General features: G+C 38.0%; 2 protein-coding genes across 2 annotated transcripts; both read right to left on the bottom strand.

The window, feature by feature from the left end:
* Positions 1-377: 377 nt before the first annotated feature.
* Positions 378-8,637, bottom strand: LOC139728104 (dual specificity protein phosphatase 3-like). Its single transcript, XM_071639067.1, has 4 exons — positions 8,507-8,637; positions 6,727-6,838; positions 3,720-3,834; positions 378-568 (listed from the first exon to the last, which is right to left on the bottom strand). Exons 1-4 carry the CDS (start codon positions 8,635-8,637, stop codon positions 378-380), a joined length of 549 nt encoding a protein of 182 aa, XP_071495168.1.
* A 6,688-nt stretch (positions 8,638-15,325) lies between these two features.
* Positions 15,326-20,832, bottom strand: LOC139728103 (dual specificity protein phosphatase 3-like). Its single transcript, XM_071639066.1, has 4 exons — positions 20,693-20,832; positions 17,461-17,572; positions 16,718-16,832; positions 15,326-15,516 (listed from the first exon to the last, which is right to left on the bottom strand). The coding sequence occupies exons 1-4, from the start codon at positions 20,830-20,832 to the stop codon at positions 15,326-15,328; spliced, it is 558 nt and encodes a 185-aa protein (XP_071495167.1).
* Between the last annotated feature and the right edge of the window lie 4,803 nt (positions 20,833-25,635).

Raw genomic sequence — 25,635 nt, 5'->3', positions numbered from 1 at the left:
ATACCTGTATTACACAGGCATGTAATGACCTCCCTTCGCCCCTTACAGCCATCTTTTTCTCACCTTCTGCAGACAGAGTCTGACTAAACTACTTTCGATTTTGGGGGCCAATCAAAATTCACCGACTTTTCCCTGATTTGAGGCATTTTATCAAATTCCCTGACCTTTCCCTGACTGGGAAAAAGTAAAAAAATTTTCTCTGATTTCCCTGATGGGCTGGGAACCATGCGTCTGCCTGTTCCAGGGAAATGCCCATGGTCAGCAGATGACATCATTCACACAAACTGAAAGTTGTCAGTTGCACAAATCTAGCCAATAAGAGCACTCTACTAAAATATCGCTGAGGAGTAGACGAGACGTAGCCCACAAGGCAAGTGTTATTTCTGGCGTAGTTCCTCGTCCAGTTGGCAAAGCTGCAGGAGAAATCCGTCGTTTGGTCCCACGTGCCGTTTCTCTTTAACCGCGCGGACCGCATCCCGCGCCCGCATCCCCCGCCTCATCATGAGGTAAGCCATCGCCACGGTAGCTGAACGACTGTAGCCAGCAACGCAGTGGACCAAGATTTTTCCTGATGACCAAATGATCAAAGTATACATCAAACAATCAAGAAGTCATTGGTATCTAGACATCACTGTTTGAGGGATTTGTTTTTTCATATGACAAAAGGTTTAACCTATGGAAGATGAATAAAGATATAGTAATAATTATGATGTATCATTACATTTTTGGTTTGTGTGCAATTTAAAGACTTTTTGGTCAATTTCTTTATTTGGCAACTCCCATTCTTATTGAGGTGTGGTTTGTCGATACTAATAGTAGCTATTTCTTACTTTGCCACTATTTCCTTTTTTTCCCTTTATGCAAACAAAAAAAGTATGAGTAGATATGTCATTGAGGAGTAAATTCACACAAATTGTTTGATTGTTTGGCAAAAGGATTATCATTCCTAGATTTAACCTTCTCCTCAATCATTCAAAAGAATGCACAGTTGTCGCTTCTTCACAAATCAATGTAAAGCTCATTATAGCAGAATCAGGGGCGGGTCCAGGAATTCCGTAAAGAGGGGGCGTGTTTACAAAATTAAAGGGGGGCCCACGCATCCCTCCCCCCATTTTTTTCTTTTTATTTCTTTTGTTTCAACAAAAAATGAAGGAGGGGGGGGGGGCGTGCGCTGGTTGCGGTCCTCCCTGGATCCGCCCCTGAGAATGGATGTTGGTGCGTACACACTCGGAACCTCTTATCAAGAGGAGAGATAAAACAAAATCTTCTTTATATGTGACCGTGCACCTCAAAACGAACATAAAGTCGCACACACTGATTTTGCGTGAGGACTGAAAATAGAGTCGAAAGGGGCCTGAGCTTTCGATCCTAGCAGAATCTTCGTCAGAGGCAAAATGACAAACAAGCAGGGAAAGCAATCACATATAAGGACTTCACACAAGAACAGACAGGTACAGGCTGGGTACACAGAACAGAGAAAACAAAGGAGAGGGTGGGAGTTCATGGGCAAGGAGCCCAACAGGTAAAGAGAGGGGGGATTAGAGCAGGAGGGTGGACAGACAAAGGGCAGAGGAGAGTGGACAGACAAAAGGCAGAGGAGGGTCAGTGGTGATCAGGAGGATCAAGGGGGCAACCAATGTAGGAAAAGGATGAATGGGGAGGCAACATCAAAGAAGATAAGGAACACCAGAGGGATAAAGAAAGGGAAAGAGTGAAAAAGCCAACAGCAAGGGGAAGGGGGGGGGGGGGGGGGGGGGCTCAGCAAACAGTGAACCCTGAAGGGAGTACCAGGAGGAGGCAGCAAAAGGAAGTAATCAAATAAATCAAAGTATATATATACACACAGTAATGATAAAGATAATTGAAGTAACAATAATGAAAAAGATATTGATAAAAGAAATGAAATAAAATACATATGAAAAAACTGGGGGAAAGAAGATTGTATACAATGTACACTGTATGTGGATAGGCAGGCAAGGCATAGTATAAAGCACAAGTAAGTATAAACCAACAAAACCAAGTGCGTGTATGTATAGGTAGAAAAGGGCTGTATAAAAGAGACTCGGACTAGAGGAAGGGATTAATTGGGAATAAACAGGTCTGCAAATGGAAAAAGCGCAAAGAAAGAACAAAATGAAATTCAAAAATGAAAAATGAAAAAGAGAATAACATAGAATAAGAATAAGTGAAACGGGTCAACATAGCCGAACTTGACTTTTTCATATTTTCTGAAAGAGCGGGTCTTCTTTTACATTATGCTAAGATTTGGTATCATAAAACGGGCAGGAAAGTGTGTTTTTTAGCAGTTTATCTCAAACATTCTTGGTAGAATAGTGTGATTAGGTGTGTCTATAGAATCCCTTTTTTATTTCTGAAAAACCTTGTCCACACTCTTCACTTTCAACTCTAATAACTTTTGAAAAGATAGAGCTACTGCTTTGAAAGTTGGCATTAATTATGGACAGAATGTGTTAATGGGGCATGCTTAATTTCAGTTTAATCTGATAATCCCTTCATTGTTGTTAATCTGGTGGTTTACTTCCTGTTTTTTGTCCTATTCATCGCACAGCCAGCACAGTTTGGTAAAGATTAAGCTGTACTTCAGAGCCTCTTTTCTCAGTTCACACTTTTCCTGAGTTTGTGCTTTCTTTCTAATATTTAGATAGGTTAGGAGAGTCCATTTGATTTGAGCTATACATCATTTTAAAGCTTAAAGTCTGCTCTTTCAGAATATGGTCTTAATTAAAAATTCATGTCAAGCGACTTTTTGTTTGTTTTGAGGTGCAAGGTCACAATGGGTCAGGTGTTTTTTGAATGTCCAACTTTTTATATTACTTTGTTTTTGTATCCTGACATAGTTAGAAACTAGATATAACAAAGTAGTTGTCATGACCTTTTTTAGATCCTCCTTATGTGGTTCCCTTATTTTCATGTTTCTCCTGGTAGGATAGGTGCAGGGAAACCTATTTAAACAAAGCTGCTTGTGATCACAGAAGTTCTTTCCATTATTCTGGGTATCTCATCATTTCAGGACTACATGGAACCTGCGATATCATCTCATTATATCCCTCACAAATTATTTCTTGTCCTCTGATTGGTCGACAGCATTGAGAGTCACAAATATATATTTCCACCATGAAAACCCTAGTCCAACTATTTCCCTTAAGGAAAAAGTAATAAAAACTATATCACACTGCCATTGCGATATTTGTTAAGCACATGCACACCACTCTTGTTACAAGCATGTAGTGCATGAGACAGCATGTTACAATGCAGGCCATAGCTATGCTTCACAAAGAGACAGTACAGGGTAGCAATATGAACACTTTACATGTATAATTTTGGGCATGGAAAGAGAAGTAACCTTGGATCTGTCAACCACCCACTTTACTTTGCTGGTACTCTTAAAATTCATTGGGAGGGATGCAAAACAAATATATACCAGGCCATTGTTCAAGGTTCTGGTTAAACCACGAGCCTTCAGTGACTTCAATGCTACTATTTTCTTCGTGCTGTGCCCCTCAGTAAATAGTACTCCAGAAGTCACCTCATGCATGTACAGACTATAGTTTCAATCAGAACCCCTCAGGCCTGGTATATAAAAATATATCAGGCATCTTGTTATATCCAACCTTGATTGTTATTTTTTTCCCGCATGTATATTTCTCCCACAGGGTGAGAGTGGTTATCTTTGGGGTAAGATAAAAGGATGTTCTTACCGTTCCCTTCATCTAGTGCTTCATCGATGAATCTGACAGCGGTGCCAAAATGTTCCTTGAGGTTGGCACCTTCGATGTCTGCGACCTTCAGGCCACAAAATTTGATCTTCACATCCTGAAATGAATAACCAAAGCCAGGAAGTGATATAAAGACAAACATTTGCAATGATTTCTGGTGTGAAATGGGATTCAGAATTCCAGTGCCCATCTTCTGAGGAGACCACAGCTGTGAACACATTGAGGTTCTTAACCTGTTCCTCCCACAACTCTCTGACAGCCTTCAATGCCTCCAAATGAGATTCTTTTTGCAGGTCGACAGAGAATGGACAGGTTGGTAATCCACCTGTGCGAATTAAAGCAGTCAAGTGGTACATATACAGGGGCGGATCCAGGAATTCCGTAAAGAGGGGGCGCGTTTACAAAATTAAATGGGGGGCGCACGCACCCCTCCCCCCATTTTTTTCTTTTTATTTCTTTTGTTTCAACAAAAAATAAAGGGGGGGGCGTGCGCCGGTTGCGGTCCTCCCTGGATCCGCCCCTGATATATCCCCTTTCCACAGTCAACTTCATGTGCCATCAGACAATGGAAATATGTCGATAGGGTGCGAGGTATGAATAGAGCATGCATTGATGGGCTCACAGACTCTTCTGTCGTACACAAAAGAAGCACCTGAATAGGGCCACCGTATGTCAGAATCTACTGAGCTCAGCCTTGATCGCTATGGACATCTTCATATGAGTTTTATAGCAAACCAAGTGCACATTTCATTGGAATAAAAGATAAATAATACTGTGATACATGCAATTTTCATCCCAAAAGAAAACAGATATTGATATTTCAGAAACTGTAATCTTTCGATCAAAGTCATTTTACTGGCCAACGCTGCACAAATAAACATGACTCTAGGCCACGAATGCAGGCACTCTTGTGTACATTTTGGAAACCTGGTATACCAGGTTCCCGTAAGGAACAGGATAAATCTTAACTGTGCTATGAGGACTAGGTTTGCAGTAACACTCTGTATGTAGTCTCTGAAAGGGCTGTCGTAATACACTTACACACTCCCTAGTTACTATCCTTCCTCACTCTCCTCTATCTAGGGACTTTCACCAAAAAACAAAACAAAACAAAAACAGTCCTTTCATGACTACATACAGTTGGTGTAACCGAAAAACTTCTCTTCCTTATTTACCATGCAAACTTTCAAACAACACATAAACTCTGCTTTGTTCACTGACTGGGACATCCACAGAAACTCTTTCCATGCAAATAGGCACAGATGTCTGGAAAATGTTTGTCAGTGGATAGAGATTACTAAATCATTTAATCTCCACTGTGTCATCATGGATTTCCTGTTAAACTGAGGAACATTGTTATATATGTGACCGTGCACCTCAAAACGAACATAAAGTCGCACACACTTATTTTGCGTGAGGACTGAAAATAAGTGAAATGGGTCAACCTAGCCGAACTTGACTTTTTCATATTTTCTGAAAGAGCGGGTCTTTTTTTTACGTTATGCTTAAATTTGGTATCATAAAACGGGAAGGAAAGTGTGTTTTTTTAGCAGTTTATCTTGAACATTTTTGGTGGAATAGTGTGATTAGATGTGTCTTTAGAATCCTTTTTCATTTCTGAAAAACCTTTTCCACACTCTTCACTTTCAACTCTAATAACTTTTGAAAGGATAGTGCTACTGCTTTGAGAGTTGGTATTAATTATGGACAGAATGTGTTAATGAGGCATGCTTAATTTCACTTTAATCTTATAATCCCTTTATTGTTGTTACTCTGGTGGTTTACTTCATGTTTTTTGACCCATTCATCGCACAGACAGCACGGTTTGGTAAAGATTAAGCGCTTGAATAGACACTGTACTTCAGAGCCTCTTTTCTCAGTTCACACTTTTCCTGAGTTTGTGCTTTCTTTCCAATATTTAGATAGGTTAGGAGAGTCCATTTGATTTGAGTTATACATCATTTTAAAGCTTAAAGTCCGCTTTTTCAGAATATGGTCCTAACTAAAAATTCATGTCTGGCGACTCTTTGTTTGTTTTGAGGTGCAGGGTCACATATGTAAGGTACCTGAGTGGGCTTGCTAACTTTACAACTATATCAGGTTTGGATGGATTGGTTAATATGCTAATGAAAGAGCTTGTCAGGCTCGAAAGCTAAATGCCTGGTCAGATACATTTAACCAGCTGAAGACTATTCCAGAGTATACTAGGGCAGGTGTCTATAGGGAATGTGATTTATAGCAATATCAGTTTGTCTTCAACCATTTAATATGATGCTTTTACTCCTTTTGAATAACAAAATCCAATGTACAGAAGCTGCACAAGATATTTACAAAGTTTGGTAGATCTCTCTCAAATGCACAATCATCTACATTAAAACATTTTCAGATATTCCAAATCACCTTAGTAATAAAGTGTATAAGAGTGCACCTTGCTTACAACCAGTCAACCTCGCATAAGTCCAATAATTGCTTAAGTAGAGCGTCTTTTCAAGTCCTATATTCCTTATACACTGTATTCTGTTGACAAACCTGAAGGCAATACAATACTTCAAAATAAATGTGGCTAGGATCCATTACATTTTGAGTAACTGTTCACTATCAGTAACCTCAAACCACTATTACTTCATGATAACTTTAGTTGTGATCATTGTGCATCTACAGACCAATAGCATGCATTGCCAGTCTTATGCTCATGTCCCCTCAGTAACTTTGGACCAATCACAAACCTACAATGTCAATAACTTTGGATCAATCACAAACTTGCAATAACTTTGGACCAATCATAAACCTCATAATAACTTTGGACCAATCACAACCCTCATAATAACTTTGGACCAATCACAAACTTGTAATAACTTTGGACCAATCATAAACCTCATAATAACTTTGGACCAATCACAACCCTCATAATAACTTTGGACCAATCACAAACTTGCAATAACTTTGGACCAATCATAAACCTCATAATAACTTTGGACCAATCACAAACCTCGTAATAACTTTCATCTGTGTTGACGTGGAAGGCTGCACTCCCCTGTCCACAGTTCAAGACGTGTGTGATACCAAGCTTGCCCAGTTTGTCCTTGTTCCTGGCAATACTCCTATAAAGAAGGAGGATATGGTTTGAAACTGTCAATGATTATAATGGACAAGACAGAGATTGAATGTACATTGTATTATACCAGCAAAAACTTTCATAGTGATTTGTTTTCTAAAACTTTCAAAAATTGCTTTTGAACGGTGAAAATAACAATGCCTGAATGTAAAAATGTGCAATAACAACAACATGCAAAAATTATCCCCCAAAAAATCAAGCCAGTGCTGGACCCTGCGCAGGTAGTACCAGTAGTGACTGCTGTCAGTCTAGCACACAGTGTGGGCCATGATGTATTAACCCGTTGAGGATGGTTTGATTTTGCTACAACACACGTTTCCCATAGACACCTGCCCGAGTATACTTGGGACTCGTCCTCAACGGGTTAATATCTGGGGCATAACAATCATGCTAGTACAGATTCAGATCACATGAGCAAGTAAACAATATTATGTTTGTACATCACTAACTAGAAGTGTGACGACCCTTGTGGCAGAAAACAGAAAGTGTTTTGTTAAACCAGAAATTTTGAGGTGCTTGAAACTTAAATTGCCAATTCTGTGAGGAGCCAAATTTTGTCAAAGAAAGAGTAAACAAACGTAGGCACATTTTTTTTTTCCTGCACAATGTAGGCCTACTACCACTGGCAATATGCAAAAGGTTCATGCAGTGAAAAAGGCTGTCTGCTCAAATTCGTTAAAGTTTCATGGTGCAAATATTTCTGGTTTTACAGTATCTTGGCCTTTTCCGTGAACATTCAACACCAAGGTTTGCGAGGAGAAAGCTAAACTTTAAACAAGATCAATTGCGACCGTGCATCACAAATCGAACAAAAAGTCGCACGCAGTGATTTTGTGTGAGGACTGAAAATAGGTGAAATGGGTCAACCTAGCCAATCTTGAGTTTTTCATGTTTTCTGAAAGAGCAAGTTTTCTTCTACATTATGTTAAAGTTTGTATTCATAAAACAAACGGGAAACTGTGTTTTAGCAGTTTTTCTCAAACACTTTATTGTAGAACAGCTTGATTAGATGTTTCTAATAGACTCCCCTTTACATTTCTTAAAAACCCTGTACACTCTCTTCACTTTCAACTCTAATAACTTTTGAAAGGATAATGCCACTGCTTTGAAAGTTGGCATTAATCATGGACAAATGGTGTTTATAAAGCATGCCCAATTTCAGCTTAATCTGATAATCCCTTCATTATTATTGCTCCAGTGGTTAACAACCTGTTTTTTGTCCCATTCATGGCATAGATAATGTGGCTTGGAAAAGACTAACCACTTGAATAGACTCTTTATTTCAGAGCCTTTTTTTCTCAGTTCACACTTTTCCAGAGTGTGTGCTTTGTTTCCAACATTTAGATAGGTTAGGAGAGTCCATTTGAATTGGGTTATACATCATTTTAAAGCTTAGAGTATGCTCTCATAGAATCTGTCCTAAACTAAAAATCCATGTCTGGCGACTTTTTGTTTATTTTGTGGTGCAGGGTCACAATTGTACATCTTTGATAAAGTGAGAGACATACACCTAGAGCAGGAAAAATTCCAGCTCAAGTCCACGGGAGATCCTACTCGAAAGGGAGATTTTGCAAAAATCATCTTAAAGTGGGAGAGTTGGAGTCTCTGGCAAAGTGGAGGGTGTTCTAAACTGTCTTCATTCAATTGTACTCACGCATCTCCGACGTAAACATTGGGGAAGACCTCATCACAGTCGTTCCTCAGAGCCCGAAGAAGCCCATCTTCAGAGGACCACAAAATCCTGTCGAGCTCCTCTACAGTGCAGGGATCGGAGTCAGCTGCCATGGCAACACAAATGAGGCAGGTAGTGGGCCTTATCTGTGCAGTTAAAAGGTAGGGGAAAAAACACACATGATATGGATGTTATGAGAATGATGACTTCATAATGTGAATTTCTCAAGGCAGGGTATGTACATCTGTAATGTTATGGATGTGTACATTACACTAGACACTCAACTAATTCATACTGTAAAAAAAAAAGCAAACAAACAAAATAAAATATAAACTAGATTGTCAATGTTTTTAATATTCAGATCTTATAGTATCCCAACTTCCTTTTCGTTTGATATGTGGTTGATACTATTTTCGGGCCTGAGCCGATCCCTACCGTTCTTATAGCAAGTTAAAGAAAACTTGTAACATCAAGGGGCAATTATCACCCCCCTCCAGTTCTACAACCCACCAACTGAGGATCCACATAATTATAATAAAATATCTAGAATTACATTCCTCACAATTTATTTCTAGTTCATTGATTGGTCAAGCATTGAAAGTAACAAAGCATAGTTCCTTTATGAAAATCAGTTTCCAACTATTTTCCCCATGGGAAATAGCACCAAAAAAAAAAAATCCCGCTGCCATGGCAATGTTTGCTAAATGAACACGCACCACTCATGTCACAAGCGCATATTTCAGTGCATGGCCGGGACAACATCACAACACAGCACAATTTTCCACCATTTAACGCACAGTACCTACACTTCTTGAGAAGATGGTAAAAAATGGTATCATGCAGTCAATGCATTCACTCTTACATGTGCATTTGTGCGTGGAAAAAATAACTTTTGAGATCAGTTATATATATAACCACCCTCTTTACTTCGCTGTTACTTTTAAAATTCATTGGGATGGATATATGAAACAATGAGGCAGGCCATTGTTCAAGGTTCTGGCTAAACTACAAGTCTTCGGTGACTTCAATGTACAATAGTACTACTTTCTGAGAGATTGTGCCCCTTAGAAAATAGTACTGTTGAAGTTTGACTGAAAGATCAGTCTGTATCTGGTCATCGGGGATATGTTCCGTGGAGACTGCATCTGGCTTCACGGATCCCCTCCTCTCCGGAGGGGGAGGAGAGGGATAATGTCAGAAAAATAAAAGACTCCTCCAGACAGACGGATCTTTCTGTCTGCATTGAAGTCACCTCATGCACACATGTAGTTTCAACGAAACCCTCTCAGCTCAGGCCTGTGGCTATATTTGTGTATATGACTCTTATGAGACGATAGTTCCCATTTCCAAGAATATTCTACTAGCTATACAGTGCAGTCTCCGAGTCTGATTTAAATCTCTTACAGATAATAACAAGAGAGGTCTAATAACAGTAGCAATTCTATCATCAAGCATCTCGAGCTCGACTTCTACTAGTTCTAGAATAAATCTTTACGTTAAATCTAGACCTAAATTACCCAACTTTTCAGAAATTTAGCTAGGGCATGGCAGTGACTAAGGTAAGGAGCGCCCTAACTGCGACCAGCAGCCCCAACGTACAACGTACAGTGTTGGGCGGGTCTCCGGGGCTAGGAGCGCCCCAGCCCAGGGTTATGCAGTGACATGAACTGTACACAAAAGAAACTCAGGGATCAGGACCACCTGGAAAAGAATGCCACTTTCGTCATTGTTTGCAACACAAAACAGTCTGCCATGAAAGAGCATTTTATATTCGTTGGCAGCGGAAATACTAACGCCGCAGTCCGCAGCTGAAAAAAAAAAAGAAGAAGAAGAGACAATTTACAGTAAAACATCAACGAGCATGTATCGGACTATGAAGGACACCACTTGCGTGTACCTACTGATATTTGCTCGTTCAAAGAGAGAAAAGGTTGATGATAAATTGCAACTATGAATCATTCACGTCAAATAAACACTTACCAACACCGAATTAAGTAGTAGTAGTAAAAGGATCTAACAAGCGCGAGTTATGAGAACACAGCTCTACCTTGGTCTGCGAGCTCTTATTTATTCCGATCCAAGCGTCACTTGATTCGATCACACAATCCAGTAAATGGGAGTGGCTTATTCCGTTTCCAGGGTGGGCGTGTCCTGCACTACAATTCACAGGTGGCACGTGCAACTGAGTGAAAATGAATAACATATCGCCGCGAATAACTGCAATAGGCCCTATAACTACTGTATAAGGAAAATAAAACGACGGTGTATATCTTCTAACAATTATAGTAATGTTAATAATAACAGCAATAGCAATAATAATAGATAGTGATAACATAAACCACAATAATATTTTTTATCGTTACCATCATTCTCTTCTTCACTTCTCTTCACAGGTCTCATCTTCCAAAACTGAAATCTAATTTGGTATGATTACATCAATAAAGCGAGGGAAAATGCCAAATATGTTCAAATGTGTAAGACATTCAAAACTATTGACAAAATGGAAAAGACAATCATAATGGGGAAAAGGGACAAGCTGCCTCAAACTTATAATTGCATTTCATGTGTCTTTTTATTTTCTCTCTTCTCTATCATAATTATCTTTTATGCTTGTAAGATATAACATTTATGCTTGTAATACAAAAGGAATAATTCCTTGTTTTAATTCATGTAAAGATAACATAAGGGAATATTATGATAAGGAAAATTTATTGCAAGAAATAATCACAAGCTTCAAGTGCTTCAGAAAAAAAAAATGTTGTCTGTTTCAATAGTCACCTGTTCTCTTGATATGTATGATATGAAGAGTTTGTTCGCAAAAACCGATAAGTCCAAAATTGTCAAATGGAGATATTTGCGATTAAAGGTCAAGAAAAATAAGGAGAATGATAAGAAATTTTTTGCTTCTTTTGACAATAACTTCAGAAATGTACCTTTATATGAAGTGACCAATATATCATTTAAAAGGTATTATTTTGTACTTTATGACAGAGACAGTACTTCAAAATCTTCAAAAATGGACTTATCGGTTTTTGCAAACAAACTCTTCATATGATGGTCTGAGTCACAATATTTCATTGCCTGTTTTTTCAAAGTACTTTGTTTGAAACATTATGATGTATCATGTATTTAGATGAATATATATGTTTGATGTAAAATAATAAATATCCCAGTGGGGGAAAAGTATTATTTTTTTTTAACAATAGGGATCACAGCATTTGCTGGACCATTGATTCTTTGACTCTGCTCGAAATACGGTAACTTAAACACACACACACACACACACACACACACATTAACTTAAGCATCTTTGGAGAATAAAGCCAAATATAAATGTGTAGTTATGGATTGAGTGAATGCAGCAAGATCAGTAGAACATGTCGGTGAAGAGTTCAGGAAAACTGGACAATCCGTTGCAAGGTTTTGAAATTAATAAAATGTGTTCTTTGTTTTGTTTTGTTTTGTTTTGTCAATGATGGTCTGATTCATTACTCGAAATGCAATAAAAACATAACTTTTTTCAATCTTATAAAAGCTTTGAAAAATCATTCCTTCATAATCAAGACATGTACAAACATGCAGATGATATGTCTTTCAATTCTGCCTAAAAAATAAAAAATAAAAGCTGTTTTATTTTCAGAGAGTAAAACTACTTTCCTCACACAATGCATCAATTCTCTTTAATCTTTTTAAAACAGAATTGTGATAGAAACATGATACACAATAGATAATTTGTCCACTTTGTGTATACTTATAAGTCATGTTTAATGCAAACATATATATCAAAATATACACATGACAATGTTTACTACACCAACTTTGTGCAGGCAGCATATTGCATACATATGATATAAATAAATATGTACAATTTTGTAATGTCCATCTCTAAAATAAAACAAAGTTTTGTGCGTCTTTTCATGCAGCAAGCTCTTAATGCAGAGTGGAATGAAATGTGAACTTTGCATCACAAAATGTACACACATAAACAAGTGTGAAAATATGTTAACCATCATGTTTGTACAATTATTTAAAGACATTCAAATCTTGAAAGAACAAAAACATTTTGCCACGAAGGGAATCACAATAATGCAATAGACTGATTTACATTTCTTTTCTTTTTTTTTAGTTTCATGTCTAAATTATTAAAAATGTTTGTTTTCTGACATCCCAAAATCACAACTGATGCTTGGAAAACACAGCAACATGAAGCAAGCTGGACTTGTAAGTACTGAAATTCAGTTGAGAGGAATAAGTGATTAAATTAGCTCATTGTAAAAAAAAATTTAGGGAAAATAATATTCCAGTACGTATGAATATCCATAATTGCACAACATTAGCAAACTGACACACTACTAACGTGGAATATTACATGTCATTAGAGTTGTAGCAAAATGCATACTCCATTGAACAGCTAAAAAAAGATTGAATATTCAAAGATTCAAAAGGATATCTGAATGTGTCCTGAAAATATAAATGCAATATATCAAAGTAGTTTCATCCACAACTTATGAACGTGTTGACTTCACTGATATCGCCAAAATCAAACGAAGACATGATAACAATAATTGCACCACAGCTTGAATGGATACATTCAAGTAGATTAGAAATGATTTGTAATATTTCATATGGCTGCTATGGAGAAAAAAAAGAATACTTGTTAGCAAGCAACCACATGATCAACACTTTAAAGCCCCCTTCAAAAGGACTATGCAATGAGCACCTGGCTCTTTATCCTTTGCTCTTTGATACACAGTCAATGACTGCATTGTGTCTTCATACAACAAAAACTTGATTTCTATTGACAAACTGCTAGTAAGAGACCTATCCTTCTCACAAAATGAGAGACAACAAATATTAAAAGTTATCAAAGACCATTACCTACAAATGTAGCTTTGTGACAATATCCTCCATCTTTCGTGAATGAAAGTAAGAGCAACAGCAGCAAAATACTTCCAGTGTATTGTTACACAAAAGCTGTCACAATACAGTGTTTCATTAAAATCACATGTAGGAAATTTGTCATACATGTATGTAATACTACTTGCATTATGTACGTCTTAAAATTATTACTACAGTACTACAGACTGTACTTTTACCAATGACTATAATTTTGATCAGGGTTTTATTTATAAATATAGCACCTACCTATTGCACATGTGCAGCGGTGCAAATATAATTTTTGTGCACTCTCTCTACTTCTAAAAACAAATACAGGCAAATATTTACTCTTAACCAATTCCCTAAGCAATATGCAGAGAAACATGAATACCCTAAACAGATATTGTTTGCCCATCTACAAAGAACAATCAGGTTAGTACATCTACCTGTGTGTTGAAAGTAATCAAGCAGTACATGTTTCCCCTTTCCATGGTCAACTAAACGTGTCATCTTACAATGCACATGATCGATTGGATGTGAGATGTAAATAGTGTAAATAGAGCGCGGGCTGGGCTCTTTTGTTGTACACTATAATGGAACCCACATGGGATCAGCGAAAGTCAAAATCAAGTAAGCTTAGGCTTGGTTGTTATGTACATCTTCACACAAGTTTTTAGCAAAACAAGTGCACTACCTTATTGGAAAAGGTTGGACAAAAATACAGACTTTTGATACAGAAAAATAATAGATATTGATAAAGGAAGCTATAATTCTTTTATCAAAATCATTTTGCTTGTGAGCATATATAACACAAATAAACATGAATTTAGGCCACAAATGCAGGCACTCTTACATAAGTCTCCACAAAGAATGGTAAAGAATGGTTAACATGTCACAGTTGCTAGTATGTACCAAGTGAGATACATTTATAAAGCCAACAAGAGTGTGATTTTTCCAGCATGATAACAGTTTATATACATTCTACGTGAGTTCTGGGTATAACAATATTGCTAGTGATCACGCAGACAATAATGTCCTGTCTACTCCACAAAGCAGATTAAGTGCATGATGACAATATGAACTATGAGTACACTGTAAACACACCGTGACGCCACCATGAATATTTGATAAATGAGCATGTTTGCAAGACATTCACATTGCACTATTTCAGGAACACCGATGAAGACAATCAAGATTTCAGAATACTAACAATATGTAAGATGTCAAAAGACACTTTCAAGAAGACTAAACCATGTCATCTTGTCTTTTTCTTTTGGCTCATTCCTTTTGTGCATTTTCAGATAACAGAACCAATTCATACAAGAGAATTAGTAAACCCATTACAATCTGTGGTATGAGATTTCTTCTATTTGTCTCCATCTGTACAGATGAACTTTGTAAGATCGCAACTGCAGATCCACATTTTTGACAAACATGTCAGAACCAGCGGGAATCAAACCTGTCATCTACTGCTTTCCCCGCAGCGACACTTCTGCCAGGCTATCCCTGTATGCCAGCAGTGACACAATGAACTTGGAGCAAATAGCCAAGCTCTGAAATTCCAACACTGCTACCCTTTCTACCCCGCTGCTTACTAGCCTGTTGCTTCCATTACGATGTTCTCTTCTTCTTTTTTTCAAATGCAAGGAATACAGCAGTCTTTCCACATAGCCTTTTGCAAGTAATGGAACTTAAAAGCAGCAGTTTACCATAAAAGAAATCATCATCTTTGAATCCCCTTTTATATATATTAAAAGAAATAACTGTAGTAAATGTTAAAGGAAAAAAAAAACTATATTCTCACATTACAGACGTTTTGTCACTACAAGAGAAAAATGAAACAATTGTGCGAATGCAGATATATGCTTTTGTCTCGGAATAGCTCAAAGCGAGAAGGAAAAGAATCGTCATCCCGCCGTGTCATCACTTGTTGTGGAGTTCGTCATTGAGGGCGCACAGTTGCTTCAGGAATCCACTGTTTGGTCCAATCTCCCTCTTCTCCCTGACTGTCTTCACCGCCTCCTGGACCGTCAGGCCGCGGCGGAGCATCAGATACGCCACGGCAACGGAGGCGGAGCGACTGAAGCCCTGCACACAGTGGACCAGCACCTTCCCTGTGGGGAATCAATGAGGAATTAGCCTTCACAATCATTATTGCACATATTATGCAGTGATTTTAACCCATTGAGGATGGACTGATTTTGCTACAACACATATTTCCCATAGACACCTGCCCAAGTATACTCGGGACTCTTCTGCAACGGGTTAAGTTACACAAAGGAGGTACTAGGCAAGCACCTAGTACCTCCTTGGTTACACAAGTTCTTTTTTGTTTTAATACACATGGAACAGACTAGTACTTGCAAGCACTACCTTCAGTTGGTTTCATATTTCACACTTTTTCATTCTTAATGTGAAATCTGTAATTAAAAAAAATGCTTTGACATCCTGATGAGTATGTACTGTCATATGATAGATTTGATTATCAAATAAACTGTGTTTACCTGTTTTTTTCTGTTTTGCATAGATCCTGCCTCATCAATTGAAGTACCATTGAAAGTCCAATCAACTGACAGGGTAAGCCCAGGTTTGTTTGTTTGTTTGTTTGTTCATTTCCATCTGAGAAGATGGCTGGATAGCCCACATTCAGCTATGCTATAAGCTGGTCTTCCATGCGGTCCAGTTGGATGTGAGGTGGGACCACTTCACCGGGTTAAACACCCTGCTCTTTGCGATGAATGAATGAAGCGGGATCTTCACAGACATGAGTTGTGACTCTCTCATATACGGGACCTCCATTTTATGTCCTATCCGAGGGACAGAGTGTTTTTGCCTCTTGCTAGAGGGGACAGTATGATTACACACAACATTGCTCAGTCCAAACTCTGGTTCGAACCCTGGTCCTTAGGATCGTGAGGCAGACGCGCTACCAACTGAGCTAACTCATCGCCCAGGTAAAGCTAGGCAGGTACCAGGGAACCGTTTTATATCAAGCTGCTTGGGACCGCAAAATTTACTCAAAATATCAAAGGCATCTTCTTTTATCAGGGATACAAACAAAAGAATAGAAAAGGAATGGGATCTGCAAAATTAATCTTGTTATGGTATTAGCTATCTCTGATATCCTTATACAGAAGAACCTAATAAGAAACATCTGTTTGGGACCAGAGAAATATTCCTTGATATCTGAGGGATAAAGACTTAGAGTACAAAATTACCTTGCTATAGGTATCATACTATCTCGCTACATCCAACCTCGTTAGTAACAATGAGGTTCCACTCTATAACTGTTAATAACATATGTTTTCTAATTACCATTTTCTTGGGCCAGAGCTTCATCAATGAATGAAACAGCTGTGTCGAAATGCTGCTTGATGTCCGACGTCGGGAAGTCGGAGACCATGAGACCACAAAATTTGATGTCCACGTCCTGGTAAAAACGAATGGTGTAGAGAACAGTCTGAATCATTTAGTGCTGATGGCCAGTGATTTGCAATGTATCACTTTGGATAAAAGGCTGATTTTGTTTAAAAACAACAACAACAACTTATCAATCATACTGACAGACAAACAGCAAAGACTACCGTTTTTAATCTTTCAAAACTGACATCTTTACATAGCTCTGTGTATTGTTGTTGTTTTTTCTCTCAAGCGGACCACAAGAAAGGATACTTTTGGAAAACAAATCATTAGAACACTTGAAGACAGAAAATGAACATATCTGCACATTCCTTTTGATTCATAATCAACAAGCATTCATCCATCCATCCATCCATCCACCCACTCATATATCCCCCTATCCATTTATCTATTCTTTCATTTCATCAGTACCTCATGGTTCATTCAGTCAATCATCCTATAATCAATCAATTCATCAATACAGTCATCTGATTTAATTTCAACATATTCAAAAAAAAATTATACAATCTTTTGATAGACTTTGCATCGACATTGCAAGATGTTTAAATTGCAATTGATTGACGTCCATGAAGGGTGATTTATAGATCAGTGGCAATACGCAACAGATTTATGTTGTGGTTGGCTGAATTATGACTTACAGCGTAGTCTTCCGCACTGGTGTCGACGTGAAAGAACTTTGCTCCTTGGGCACAGTTTAAGATGTGTGTAATACCCAGCTCCTTAAGCTTCTCTTTGTCTGCTGCAGCAGTTCTGGCACACAAGGGGTTAAACAATGCAATATCAAGGTCCATTATACAATAATGCAATATCTACCTCATCAATTCATATACAGTAGATGATATAGCTGTATATATACCAGTACTTTTTAAATCCATCAACCCTCTGGAAAGGAGTCTGCATTGGCCTTTATCTGCACATGCTTCTATAGATTTTATAAAGTAAAGTCTGTGAACTGGCTGACTGGTCCGAATCTACATAAGTACATGTACATGTTTATTGTTTAAATCAAATTTATTGTTTTTATTTGGTCCATGAACTAAAGAAGTGCAAGAGGTAGTATCTTTCACATGTGGGTGTCAGCTCATTATATAATACATCTGTTGGCAACAGTGTTGCCATACATGACTTGTCGCACACATTTAAGCCAACAAAAAATTTGCATTTAAAATAGTCCTTCTAATGGATCCAAGCAGCTGTTGATCACATGGTTACTGTAAAACAAGGAATGTTCGCATGCATTTAAATTTCGTGAATTTTGCAAGAGCCAAGATTCGTGAAATTAAAATGCACATGAAAGTTCTTGTCCACACTATACGCATTGAATGTTAGAGACAACTCGCGAAAATTTCATGCCACCAAAAAGGCCGTCGGCTCCAATTCGCAAAAATTTCATGCGCGAAAAATATGTGACCCGCTACAACAAAACGATCCTAAAGTCGGGCGAGGTTGATTATTTGAAAATTGCATGATATAATCCCTTAATCTTTCTGCTTTAAATTGATATATAACACATTTTATAAAAATAATCGGCTGCGGAGATATCGATGTTTAAAAGAGAGCATGTCCAGACGTCTGGAAAATCACTGTTTCCAGAAAAGTGCCCTAAAAGTCTTCCTTTCGACGCAATCGCGATCAAGGGACACGCACGTCAGTTTTCACCTCTGGACAATAGAAAGTAAGCCCCAGCAACCCCCGGAGAGTTCATTCAAGCACATCAGCGTCGGCGGTCTCCTCACCAACCAATCAGTGACCAGGATGTGAGAAGCGGCTGAGCATAGCGCACCCCGCCCACACGCACCAGTCGACTGGGCAGTGTGCGAGCTTCACGCTTCGGTTAGCAGCAAGCAGCAAACTGACCAATGAGATCACTCTGGTTGTTGTTAGGGGCGGAACCTATCTGTGGCGCTCAATCCAAATTTTCGAACCAGTTTCTGCTTCGTTGAAACGCCAAAAAACATGGCTCAGAAAAACGCTATTTTTGGTCTTTCCTTTGATCATTTTGCTTCAAAATTTCTGCAGATGATAGAAGACATGTTAGACTCCAATAATATATCGAAATCAGAAAATCGTAAGTTTTGACCAATTTTAATGCTCTGACTTCAAACTCGATTTTCACGGCTTCGACCGTGCGCGACTTTCGGACCTTTTTGTTGTAGCGGGTCACATATGTTTTACAGTACTTGCTTTCATTGCTTCCTATAAAGCATCCATCACAAGTCTATGGCAATTACCCCCTGGGCAATTACCCCAGACCATTCTCTTCCCTGACCCTAACCCTAATCCTAATCCCAAACCTAATCCTAACCCTAATCTAAACTCTAACCCTAAACCTAACCCTAATGCTAATCTTTACTCTAACATTATCACTAACCAGTATTTAGCCGGGGGGGGGGGGGGGGGGGGGGGTATAACTACCACAAGTACCTCTGTGAATTCCTTTCATTGACTTTTAGCTACATGTTCCTACTGCCTACCAGTTTACTCACCGACGTAGAAAGGATAAGGTGTCTTGGCCTAAAGACACAAGATCTGTGGCAAGACTTGAAACCCTGACCTTCCTGTCTTAAGAGCAGTTTGCTATCAACTAAACCAAACATAATTCCCCTCTACCGACTTAGAGAAATTATGCAAGGCAAATGCATCTAAGTGACTAATGATTTACAGTGTTGATACACTCAGCATCACTTCTGTAGCCAAATGAAAATCTGCATGTACCATATATATATTCTAAAATTACGTTCTCTACTTTTTTCTCCAGATTTCTTGGATGTGCCACACACACAAAAAAAGAATAAATAACCTTCGTTACCAAGATTCTGTCAATGACATCATCTGCCAAATCACTGGCAAAGGTCTGATATGATTTTCAAAATTAAAAGTCTTTGCAATGCACCATCCCATAGACAGAGTATAACTTGCAAGTTTCCATGTAAGTTGTAATATCATGACGAACAAAAAACATCGAAGGAAAAGCGTATCATGAATCAATATGAGAATACACTATCACAGTATAGTTTCTTATAACTTTGAAATTAGTTCAACAGGACGACAAGAACACAAACCACTTCAACAGAGAAACTTGGCACCAATCCAGAAGCAAAGGAATTTATGAAGATCATAAAACTCCATGCCATGGACAAATTTGTGGCCATCAATATTTTATTGATATGTGCAAAGTTCTTCTTGTATCAACAAGTTGGAAGCTGGCCTTATCTCCTGCCCGAATCTGGCAGAATACACAAAGTAACAAAACTGACGGGCCCTAATTTTTCTTGTACATCATCAAAATATGTCATTAAAGGGGAATAAAACCACTATAAACATGTGGATTCAGCAGATCAGCAATGATAGTAGAACACATCAGGAAAGTTTGAGGATATCAGACAATCTTTTTAAAAGTGTAATTTTGAAGTTTCTGTGCTGCTATCACTGCACAAGGAGATTACAGCATTTTTGTTTAATGTAACTGTAGAACAACATAGGATATCCTTTTTTGAATTCACAAAATCGTATTTTCTTCTTTTTTACAAATGTATAGATTCTTTTGAATTGTTTCTGTATATGAAAAGGGTAATATTCCCCTGCTTTCTAAAGAGGCATTTTAAAAGTCAAATGCTCTTTTATCATGCTAAAAGGTTAAATTCTGCAGAATTCTCTTTACATTTTCTTTACATCATTGTCTACGCATGACGTTACGAAATGCCATTCTAGTCTTGACACCCAACAATTGACAGCACTGACCACTTTTAAAACTTGTAACTTCTGAACGGATTGTCTGATTGCCTCAAAAGTCACTGATATGTTACTTGCCACTCATAAAAGGCATACACGTTGTCAGCACTGGATTATTAGTACTCGTACTGCACATACTTTCCACCGACGTACACGTTTTCGTAGACTTCATCTATCGGGTTTAGTGGGAGCGAAATGCTCTTTCCTCCTTTCTTCAGCAACTCCTGCAGCTCTTCCACGTTGCACGAAGAGGACGCGGTGGAGGACTCTGTTGCCATGGTAACTAGATGATCTGTATGAGAAGACACCTGTGGATGCAGCAATGCAAATTTACAGCACAAGTATGAAATCACGAAAATCATTCCTCCAGTTTATCCGAATGGACATTTTGGCAAAGGGCTATATTGTCGCAGGGGTGACAAGACCATTTTAATGAAAATGACTTTTGTAGATTAATGGTCAAATAATGGGTTAAGTGATGTCCTGGCCAAATCCCAACTGTCTTACTCCAAAAATGAAGCCATCACAGCATGTCAAAGGAAAGGCTATCCCATTCACTATAGTACTTTGGCCGCCATGTTTTTTGGCTCTCCTGAACATTTGACATTTTGTAGATATACAAGGTCTTGTCACCCCAGCGACGATATACACAAAACAGGATAGTGTCATTCATTTTTTCCCCCAACAAGGAGTAATTTAGTTACCCCATCCAACAGCTATAAAATGGCAAAACATTTCTACATGTTTATACAGCCTCTTTTCCAGCAATGAGTTCAAAGATTTGCGAACTTACAACCCTTTTTATATTATTTGTTTATTTGTATATTTTCATGTTTTGCTTTTGGAGGACCAATAGAATCGCATCTTGAATGAAAATCAATTTCATTTGCTGAATAATTTGCATAAAGCAAAATATACATTGTCCTATCTTATACATGTTACATTGTATGAACATGGCTATTGAAAGCTATGGCTAGCTTTACATAATTTACAAAAGGTACCCGTGATTCAGTTGAAGAGTTAGCTTACAATTTAAACAAACAGAAATGTGTAACTATGTCAATTTTCCAAAAGTTTTGACATCTATTGTTTTGCCATCTCATCATGGCCACCAACTGACCAAGTGGGTACAAGTTTGTGGGTACAAGTTTGTGGCACTCAGAATATCTTGGTTTTAAAATTTTGGCACATTTCTACATTTTTCTGCTTCATGAAAAGACAGTCAGTGAGTACAACACAAACACCAAATTATTCAATGCTACGCAGCTTACAGAAATTGACTTTCTATGTATTACCTATAACAGTTATTTGGTATCATGAAACAGCAAAAAAAAATGAAAACAAAGCAAATGGGCGTCTGCTTCTTCTTCATCACCCTCTTGTCAAATATCATTTTTAATCATCAATTCTGTGTATAATCATTCTTTGACTTTGTTTTGTTCTGTTTACAAAGTGCAATTCACCAAGTCATACCAAGTTTATGATTAAGAATCTATGCTTTAGGCTATAGCGTAGCAAGTGTGTTGAGAGTTTCAGGGCAGTGCCAGTGAGAGCATCATTCATGATGCTGCTGATGCCGATGATGGTCTAAACAGTAAAATCTCGAGTCAAGGCAAGAGTAAAACCAAGTAGAAGTTGAGAATGACAAGCTACAAGTCATGTTCTTTCTTCTTTACAATTCCCTCCTGCTTACGTACATGACATTCAAACTACGAAGTAGATACTACGTTAGCCATAACAATAATCAATCCAATCAATACTTTACAAGTTTATGACATCATTCCATTAGGTAACACCGTTCACGGCACTCAGTACCTCGCAAAAACACAACGCGTGGGACTGCAGGTACTTTTAGTAATACATGTAATATTGACAGACCCCGTACAGTACAAAAGTAACTTCTTCGACGGGCTGGTTAATCCCATTCTATCCTCTAGAAGTGTGCATAAACTCGCCCGAGTACTCACACGTTGCAAAAGTCGATGTTTTCAGAGCTTCCGAGTTACCAACGTCGCTGGATGTAGGGTGTTGCACCAACAACAGGCAATGTACTAGTACAGTACTGATCACAACAACACCAACATCGTCACGCAACACGTCATTCGCTCCACGGGGCAGCGGCGGCGGCGTCAGCTCAGATGAATGTGCTCTAAAAAACAGGGTGGATTGCGCAACCAGGGCGGTGGGAGGAAACGGGAGCGTGTCTTACGTACAACGTAATTCACTGAGGGCGGGGCGTTTAGACGTTGACTGTGCAGGTTAGTAGTAAAATAATTCCTTACAGCTGCAAAACTGTCTTCAATTCAATTCAATTCAATTCAATTCAATTCAAATGATTTTATTTTCATATAAAGTAATACAAAGCAATATGCATAACGCTTACATGAGTACATAATATTTTAAGGAACTTTGAATCACATAAGTTTCAACAAAACACAATGTATCAACTTTGGTTTTTAGGTACATAATGTAGATAAACAAGTAAGCAATAATATAGTCCTATTTTGTAACTCTATTGTGGAAAAGAGGAATTCGCAAGAGAAGCGTAGCTTGTAAAATTTGTAAATTTACTCTAGGAGATGAGGGCAACTCAAGATCCGTTAAGAACTCCATGTGGGATAATTTTGATATCATGACGTCAGGCGAAACGAACAGAAAGAAAGGACTGTGACAAGGACAAGAACGAAAGCAGGGACGGAACAGGCAGGAAAACAAACTTAAGATAACAATAAGAAATAAAAAGAGAGAAACAAATACAAATGTCTACAATTCAGTTTTTTGGAAGGGTTACCAAGGCATGAGTGAGAACTTGAAATTCCATACAAATTTACCTAATAATAAAACACAAACTCTTGATATTTTAAGAGTACATTTTTTAAAGAGTAAATTTTATTTGTACTTTCAGAATACTGTATACTTTTGGTTGTTTTCCTGATAAAAGGTCTCACCTTTTGTTAGGATCATTTTGCTTTGGGATGTCTCCGCCATTTCAAAAGTAATAGATTTTCATCATATAAACTTTGAATTCCTCTTGGAATTGTATGATTGTTCATACTTTATGAGTGGTTTTGAAATGGCTGAGATGTCCCAAAACAAAATGGTCCTAATAAAAGATGGGCCCCGCCTTTTATTCGGACCACAACCAAAACTATACATCCCTTTAAGTTTGTTTCTTCATGTTTGTTTGTTTGTTTGTTTTGTTATTGTTGTTGTTGTTGTTTTGTTTTTATTTCGTTTTCGTCTTCGTTTCTTAGTTTTTCCACTTTCTTCCTTGGAATTCTTTCATTCATTCTTTCTTACTTCCTATATATCATTCAAGGCTGGTTTAAATTCATTGTTGATGGTCAAGTAGACCCACTTGACTTGAAAACGATGGGCACTGATCGTTCTTGCGTAAAACATTATTGTCATAGCTGTTGTTATTACAGGTTTTCCCAGTCAATTTCACACTTTCGTCATTATGAGTTCATGAATGTGCATTCAAAATTTAATTCACACAGCACACGCACGCGAAAATATGCGGGCATTCAAATTCAGAATCCGAGCGATCAATTTCATTTATGGGATATTTTTCGTTCCCGTCCTATCAATTTCCAAATGCGAGCATTGCATTTCCCACTCGTGTATTCATTTTATTTATATTTATGTTTTAATAATAATTAGAACAATCATAAAGAATCACATTGTTTACAACGATCTGAGTGATTTAAGTAACAAAATTACAGAAACAAAAAGAAGGGGAGTTAGCGGAGGAAAAATAAAGAAAAGTCCAAAATATTCCCAAATGAGCTTGTTTGGGGCGTTCAATTTCATTTTCATATGATCAAATTTCTACTTCATGCAATCAATAATAAAGGAAATGTAATATTTTTGTGTGTGTTTTTTTTAAAAGAAAAGGGTCAGTGAGGGTGGGTGAGGATGGGGAGGGGCAGAAAGGGGCGACTAATTCATATAAATGGAACGAACCACGAATTATGTTCATATGAGTTATATGCAAGGCTTCTGTATTATTCTGGGTTACTCTCTAAAAAAATCGAGTGAAAATATTCACTCTTAAAGGAGTGAATTCAAAAAAGAGTGAATTTAGCATGAAATTGGAGTGAATTTTGAGTGAAAATGTTCATTTTCACTCATTTTGGAGTGACCTCAAGGATCACTCGAAGATTTTGGAGTGATCCCTGAGGTCACTCTAAAACGAGTGAAAATGATCATTTTCACTCAAAATTCACTCCAATCTCACTCTAAATTCACTCTTTTTTGAATTCACTCCTTTAAGAGTGAATATTTTCACTCGATTTTTTAAAGAGAGTAAGTATTATTCTTGTGGGGCTTTTTTAAGAGATTTTATATTACAACGCCCAATCAGCAGTGCATCCAAACAACACAACGACAATTAAGCATAAATTATACTCCTTGATGACAATGCATGCACTGAAAAGGACAACGTCCCAACACTAACCACACAATGCACAAGTCAGCACTGGCGTAGCCGGGGGGGGGGGGGGGGGGGGGGGGGCGATGGGGGCGGTCGCCCCCCCTAAGATTTGGACCGGGGATTTGGGAGGCGGAAAAAAAAATGCGTGTATACTGTATGCATGCACATGAAGCGGGTCTCCTTTGCAACCTTTCATCAAATAAGATTTTTTTTTTTGAATATTTCACTCAAAGTGTGCACCAGATCGTTGAATTTCAATTCAAAATATGCAAAATCTCTCGTGCTTGGGACCCCCTCCCAAACCCTCCCCCTCTGTGCCTCTTTCCCTAGCTAAGTACACTTTTTAGATTTACAAAAATTATGAATAATTCTGAGTACACAAGACTTATCACTTATATTCCGAAAACTCAAGGTTCCTTCATGTATAAGGGGAATTTCCCCTTTTAATCGACCCTTTCCTCCCTCAGCCCCCCCCCCCATTTTTTTTTTTTTGGGTGATTTCCCAAATGTTGATTCCATCAAATCGTCGGTGTTTTCACGAAGTGGCACGACCGGCCAAAATCGAGTAAATTTTCGATTTTAAGATTTTTGCATATTATGATAGTAAATACCGAGATCTACAACCTGACAAATTTTTGAACCTCAA

This window comes from Diadema antillarum, unplaced genomic scaffold (genome assembly GCF_040938485.1).
Source record: "Diadema antillarum isolate AM-2024a unplaced genomic scaffold, OU_Dant_1.0 seq00000164_RagTag, whole genome shotgun sequence".
Classification (NCBI taxonomy): Eukaryota; Metazoa; Echinodermata; class Echinoidea; order Diadematoida; family Diadematidae; genus Diadema; species Diadema antillarum.
The sequence above is the reverse complement of the archived record's forward strand: the minus strand, read 5'-3'. Positions and strand labels throughout refer to the sequence as shown.